General features: G+C 41.5%; 1 protein-coding gene across 1 annotated transcript in view; it reads right to left on the reverse strand.

Moving 5' to 3' along the window:
* Positions 1–1,740: 1,740 nt before the first annotated feature.
* LRIT3 (leucine rich repeat, Ig-like and transmembrane domains 3) overlaps positions 1,741–7,574 on the reverse strand; it is a 34,187-nt gene continuing 28,353 nt past the window's right edge. Inside the window, exons 3-4 of the mRNA XM_004703461.2 lie at positions 5,196–5,501; positions 1,741–2,846 (exon numbers count right to left, since the gene is read on the reverse strand). Of these exons, the coding sequence (XP_004703518.2) occupies positions 1,741–2,846; positions 5,196–5,501 (1,412 nt within the window). The remainder of the gene's footprint in view (positions 2,847–5,195; positions 5,502–7,574) is intronic.

Raw genomic sequence — 7,574 nt, forward strand, 5'->3', positions numbered from 1 at the left:
CACTGATTTGGATCACTTGTTGTTCCCTTGTCCCTGGGTTTGTTAATATCACTTCCTTTCCCCCCCCTCCCCCTCTCCCATGTTTCCCCAGAACTGTTGGTCCCGTTGTTTTCTCCTCCAGATTGTTCATCCTGCCTATCTTATTTAGACAGACCTGCGTAGATATAACATGCACAAAAACAAGACAGAGCAAAACCAAGCAACAAAAGAAAAGAAAACAACAACAAAAAAAACCAATGACCAAAAAAAACCCTGCATATCACAACAACAAAAATGAAAAGCTTGTAGCTAGTTCAAGGACTGTTTGTTGGCCTTTACGAGTGTTTTCTGGTTGAGTTTAATGGGGTGCCATGCCCTGGCCCCATCTATTTTTGTTATTGCCTTGGGACTTTGTTGCTCTGTTCCCCTTGCTGTTCCGTTGCACACCCTTAGTGTTTTGCCTTGGTGTGGTGGGATCAGATCGGGCAGAATTCCTACACTGTGTCTCCAGTGTTGTCCCCTGCAGGGCAATGGGTCAGTGAGGGATGTTGTTTCTCATACTGGGGCCAGCCATGTGGTCTTCTCTGTGCATTGGTAGCTCTGAGCGGGAATATTGCCCTCAAGGCTAGGTGAGCCAGGATGTGCTCCACTCTCTCTTCTTCCCCCTTCATTTGCTCCCATGTGTTCTGATCAGACGTGTCCCTCTCCCTGAGCTGCTGCTTCAGTGCTGTCCTCTGAAATAAATTCTTCTGGGGTATTAAGGAGATGTTTTAAATGTGTGTATTATTTTAAAAGGAATGACAAAATATGCCTAAAAGACTAACAGAGATGTGTTAGATTACTTTTACAATTTTTGCAAATGGCCTCAAGTCTTCTCTTTGTATTATTTTTTTACTAAAAGCTATAATTCTGATAAGGACAAGGGGGACTTTTTTTGTATACAATATGAACCCAACACTATAATACGGCAATACATGATAGTACCAAGAGACAGAGTTCTCTCTTAGGTTGCATTTAACCTTAGTAAGGGCAAAATTTTTTATTATCCAACTCTTGTTCCTTAGACAGTGCCAGCAAATATTCCCAGCAAGTGGTTATAAAGCACTTAGGACATGAATGAGCATGAAGACTTAGCTAGTTGTACTAACATTTCTTGACCAGTTAAACAAATATATATATTCTACTCCCTTTTAGGAAACTCAGAGGCAGTTCTACCCTGCCTTATAGGGTCATGTTATGAGTCAAAATCTACCCTACGGCAATGAATTTTACCAAATATATATAATTGCAATTATATATGTGGTATATATATTTGATATATACCAAATGTGTTGTATGTATGTGTGTGTATATATACACACATATAACATATATTTTTTTAATACAGGCTTAACTTTTTTCACATAAATGCATTTTTGGGAACTAAAACATTACTTCTAAAATATTATTAATTTATTAAGCACTACCCTAAAAATTCTTCTATAGACATTTTCCAAATAACAAAATCCAGGATTGTTTGTCTTTTTTCAGTTCAGAAGCATCATGTTAGTTTAGTGGTGTTTTTTTTTTAATCCACTTAATGCCATTCCATTTGTGATTTTCACAGAGGATGTAAAGATCTCTACTTCCACCCATTCTATGGCTAAAGTCAGTCTTCATCCAAACAGAAGGTCTACCATAACCTTCAGCCTGTAACTTGAACATTACACACGCAAGAGCTACAAAACCTTAGCGAGAATACTCAGCTCTGCAACCCTCCCTTTAGAAGGTCATCTGAGGTTCTGCACTGGACCGAGAACAAAGCAGTAATTTTTCTGAGTCATCTTTGTGTCTTCGGGTCCAGAGTTCCCCTACACTTTGAGACCTAGGAGATGGGGTTTCAAACTGGATATATGTCTCTTTGGCCAGGTCATCTTCCCAGAAAAATTCTGACTTATGTTGAAGCGTGAAGACTTTGTACAACAGGAAACAAACCAAGGGCAAGACAACAGCACAGGTGGTAATGCTCACCACAGTAAGGACTGACCATTGAAGGTACCCCTGAGCTGTGTGCATAGAAAAGGTGAGGCATTGCTCTTTCTGGGGAGACATCCCGTTGGGACACACACATGCTGTGTACTGCCTGCCCGGCTCCAAACCCTCTATGGTGACTCGGGTGGTGCTGGCATCCACATTCCGCCAGAGCACATCCTTCTCACCATCCTTGGCATACAGAATGGTCATTGCAGAGTTAAGTGTGGTATTGAGAGTATTCCACATTAAAGTCACACTCTCGTCAGTCTCACTCACAATCCTCAGGTTTTCTATTGTGGCATTTGTCTCCACTGGCACTGTTCGGTCCAATAATGCCAACTCTTCTTTCTTGTTTGCACTTCCTGGAGAAGGTTTGCTTCCATCCATCTCCACCTGTAAATTCATTTTCCCTTCTGGTTGTAGTTGGAATGACTGCCTGTTAGCCATAGCACCGCTTGCTGAAATTCCAGTGCTTAGAGTTGTGGTCCAAGAACCAGTGGAGGAGGTGGGAGGAGATAAAGGGAAGGAAGCAGAGGAATGGGGAGACAAACTAGAAACAGAAGTAGAAGAATCAAGGGGGGAAGAGGACCGGGGAGATAATGATGAAGTAGGCAAGGATATAGTTCTTGCAGATCCTGACTTGGACTCTTGCTCAGGATGGTCTCCAGTTCTGTCAAGTGTTTCTGTTGATATGGTGCTTGTGACCACACCAACCACTGTCACAGTAACCACAGCTTCTGATATTCCTGCCAAATTTTTGGCCTTACACTTGTAATCCCCAGCGTCTTTGTAAGAAATGCCTGTCAAGCTTATTATGGACCATCTGACTCCTTCCCCTGGAGATTCCTGAATTACTGGAAGAAAACAAGTGAAGATTGTGTGAGGGAAAAAAGGAACAACTTAAGCAAACATACCAGCTAACAAAGCAACCAAAGATCTACCTCTGCAAACACCCTTCACACATGAAGCCAGGAGGGAAACAGCACACTGCAGGTCTCTGAACATGTTGCTGGATCTGTAAGTTCTTTACATGAAAGTCTAGAACACATTGGGTACTATAAGCGCTTTATGAAGAATGGAATTTTAGGAGGATATGGAGATGAAAAACAAGAAACAGGGTTTAGTAAACGTATGTTCACTAAGTGGCTTGTGCTTTTGAACAAGTCAACTAGTGCTTCTTTGGTCCTCTGTTTTCTCATTGGTCAAATAAAAAGAGTAGATAAAATGATCTCAAAGAACAATTCGAATTTTAATTCACTATGAACCACGGTGGAGAAAGATACGGCTGTCTACTCCCCAAGAGATCTGGGAGTTCCACTCTGAAACCCAAAAGGGACGTTCTACTCTGCCCTGTAGGATCACTGAGTCAGAATTGACTGCATGACAATGAGTTTGGTTTGGTTTTTGGTTATCTCTGGTGGCAGAGTTGGTTACACATCAGACTGCTAACTGCCAGGTAATCCCTCAAAACCAAAACCCCTCTATAAAGTGTTACAGTCTCAGAAACTCGCAGGGGCAGTTCGTTCTACCATGTTCTATCTACAGAGTCGCTATGAGTTGGAATCGACTTGAGGCCGTGGGTTTGGTTCTGAGTGAGTCTATAAAATACCCATCACAATGCATCACCTAGAGATTCCTCAAAGCACTTTTTCATTGTCATCTATTCACATGGCTACACAGCCCAGTAGACTCCTTCTCTGTCATAGGGCAGTCAGAATTTTATCTAGTATTTCTCATTTGATATTTAATTTATATAAATCGGTAAATTAGAGATTCTCTTATTTGCTCAATAGCTTTTACCAAAATTTGAATTTTACTTTCCTAAATGCTAAATTAGGAGTATGTTTCTATTTTGTCTTGATTTATGAAACGTTCTGAAGAATGGTAACTCCCTGAATTATAGTTCAACAAACCAAAACCTAACTCATTACCTTCCACTGTCAGTCATTTTTTTAAGGAATATTAGATTTTAGTTTCTTTTTAACCCATCAGATTTCATTATTTAAATGTATATTTTAATTTTGTTAAAGAACTTTAAAAATATGTTCCTACAGTCTTCAGAATACCATTCTTAAGAACACCCAAATAGAACTCATGACCGCATCATTGACTTCATGATCTTGTCATGAGGTTAATTCCAATTCATAGTGAGTTGATTATAGAAGGATTGAAAAAGTCCATGTAATCAATATTTCTAAAATCATACTTTTTATTTAACCAATAGATATCATCTGTGCAATTAATTATTTGAAATATCATTCCAAAGTGAGAAATTTGCATGAAAATATTCACTTAAGAAAAATGTAATGGTTATACATTTTTAAAATCAGACATATCCAAGATGATAGAGCCAGACAAAACTTTTGTCAGCAATTACTCATTCCCCGAAGTTTACTTTTCTCTATCTAAGAAAATAATTCTATTGCTTAAATATGTCTCTGTAGTTAGAAGATAGACTGATGGGCTATTACCAGTCAGGTAATAAGTTTTCTGTGCTAAATGACTCCCATAGGAACGTGTGGGCAGAGTTTAGACTGTCAATCAGGTCACAGCTTGATTGGAGGGTGACCAAGATAAATGGCTTTCTGAGGCCGGCCTCCCTCTCTCTTTCTACCTGGTGATTGAACCTGCGCAACTACTTGAGCTAGTCCTTTGCTTCAACCCTGTTATGTGGGCCGATCCAACCAGTGGATCTTGTTGCCTTGCAGCGATGGCTAGAGCTTGAAGCTCCATCAGGACGAGCTTCGTTAAGCTCCTGTGCTACTGGCCTCTGCTATGCTTTGACTTTCATTTTCCTGCTGTTGCCACCCCACCTTGCCGGGTCTGCTGTCTGTAGTAGACTCTGCTGGGCTTCCCTGGGGGCAGATTTCACTGTCTGCTTCCTTGACCTTGGACCACCAGTATATGAACTCTTCCACCAAAGTGAGTTGAATTGAGCCCTATACTGCTGTGTGGACTAATTAGCTGTTGTATTCCTTCTCGTTACATGCATTTTTTTTTCATAAGTGTCCTAGTTCTGTTTCTCTAGAGCTCTAGAGAACCCTGGCTAACACATATATCTCTGAAATTCATTATGTCCAACAATACGGGTATATCTTATTGGAAATAAAATCACAAACTTCAAATCCCACAAAAGCATGAGATTGAGTAGAGATCTTTGTGAATTCCTCGTGCCATAGGAGCAAATGGAGTGAAGGAAGTACCTGCATAATTAACTGGCAAGCTGTTAGATCTGGTCCACGTGAGCTGTGGGGTGGGATAGCCAGTAGCATCGCACCTCAGCAGGACATTGCTGCCCGGAGCTGATGTGATTTTGGTGGCCGAGATTGTCACAGATGGCTTCCGACACTGCGCCAACTCAACCCGTTGGAACACAATCCCTGTGAGGCTCTCGGGCGCACTACAAACCATCAGTGGATCAAGAAGCACTACAGCGGTGTCAGCAACCTTTGACAGCTCAATCATTTTGGAAACGTGGCAGTCACAGAACCAAGGGTTATCCTGCAAACCTGAAACAGAGAGGGGAAAAGGTGAATGACTGTTATTCTAACTGTGTCATTTTATATCATCAGAGACTCTCAGGAAAATAGGTGTGTATACCATCTCCCTTTTTTGAAAACTGTGCTTTGAGAGATGAGAGAGAGTCACCGCTATCTCTACATCAGGTGACATAGCCACCTCTATGAGGGTAAGTCAAAAGCATTGCTACTAGGATTTCATATCATACATGGATGAGTGTTCCAAAGAAAAACATGTCTAAGCAAGTCTCTGACATCAGTGTACGGCTTCCAACAAGTTCTCTTGGTAATTGTGTTTCCGTCAGTGTCTTGGTCTCATTAGAGTGCCTTTTTAAAAAGGAGACTTTTGTACTATGGAGGGGAAACTATTTTGAGGACAAATACTAAATTTTCAATAAAAGTCAGGTAAATATTTTCCTAATTCATTGAATAAGTTTACAAGAATGCTTTCTCACCCAACCCACAAATATTAAACTAATCAAGGAAGCCCTTCAAGATGAGCCACAAGAGAGAAGTTGACAAATTTGCCAACTTTGACGAGTGAAGAAACTATGGCTGCAGTCCAGTGACTGTTGTAAGCAGGCTGTAGAATTACCATTGATTCAATCGCTTCTGAAGTTTTGAGATCTCACACGACTCCACATTTCCTGTGTAAGCAAACATTTTTACTTCAGGAGACTTTCAACTTCATAGGTGCCAAAAGTGTTGTGTGAGAAGCCCAACTAGCCCCAAACGCTCATCTTTCCATCTGGTTTTAAGCAGGATCTAAGCTAATGAAGAAGGACTTGTACCTGGAGACAGGTCTTGGATTGGCCAGTACAATCCAGAAAGCAAGTCCCAATGAAAATGGTGGCTTCCAAGGGGATCTACAGGGTGAGTTAAACTAGAAGCACAGAAGTCAGTTGAGAAGGCTATGTTGTCTGTTTCCTGAGATTCTAAAGGCTTAAGCTTGACAGACTTTCTCCAAAGACACAGGACAGTAATGAAGAAGCTTAAAGCAAACCACACTGGAGAGAAAAAGATTAGGAAATTGCACCCCCAATTTTTTTTTCCGATCTTAACAATGGACTTGCTCATTCTTCAAGGGTAGTAAGAGTTGTCCTATAAGAATTTCAATGGGGAACCTTAATGCACACATCTTCCAACCCTAATATTATCCCATTCAGACTTCTGTTTGCACCCAGAACTCAAAGAATATTTCAAAGGAACATGATTTGAATACCTTGAGTATGCTAAAACTACTAGTATTATACATTTTACAAGCTTATCTGTTACAGCACTACACATTACTTGCCTAGCGGCACCTAGCTCAGCCTTGAACATGTCATATGCTTTGTACAAGTTAAAAGCATATCAAGGTGGTTCCAGTTTTTGATATCAGAAGCATAAAATGAGCACAGGTGATCTGTTGGAAAGAACCACAGAAGCTACACATGACTGGACTGAGCCGTGGTCATGAAGTGTGACTCAGATCTCCCTCAAGAGACAATCAGCTGCCTGGGTAGAGGGGAAGTGGGGCTCCTCTAGAGATTGAAAAACTATGACTTGGAGGTTCAGCTACGGCAGTGACAACTGCAAATTTGAGGGCTGGGCACCAAGCTTGGGGGTAGGGAGCTGGGAGTGTGGGGGTGCGGGCCAGGGGTTGGCCTGGTCTTTGGCTTCTCAACTCAGTCTTGTCTGGACAGCATACAAGACTTGCCTATCAGCAATAAGGAGGTCATCTGTTATTCACAGTTGTGGGAATCTGATGATGCTGACAATGATTATGGAAGAGATACAGGTCGTCCGACTAAGAATATGCAATCATCTCCCCCCGCAGCTGAAAATAAGAGGCGATATGGAAAGAATCCACTGGAAGACAGTGAGGGCTCGGAAGATAAAAATGTGAAGACAAAGAAGGCTGACTCTCTCTCAGCTAAGGACAGCGAAGGTGAAAGCTAACTGAATCACTGCCATCACGTTGGTGGCGACTCACAGCGGCCCTATAGGACAGGGTAGAACTGCCCTGGGTGTTTCCGAGACTGTAACTCTTTATGGGAGTAGGAAGCCTCGTCTTTCTTCTGC

The sequence above is a fragment of the Echinops telfairi genome, unplaced genomic scaffold, assembly GCF_000313985.2.
Source record: "Echinops telfairi isolate 266 unplaced genomic scaffold, ASM31398v2 ScPeMD7_7468;HRSCAF=8506_0, whole genome shotgun sequence".
Taxonomy (NCBI): domain Eukaryota; kingdom Metazoa; phylum Chordata; class Mammalia; order Afrosoricida; family Tenrecidae; genus Echinops; species Echinops telfairi.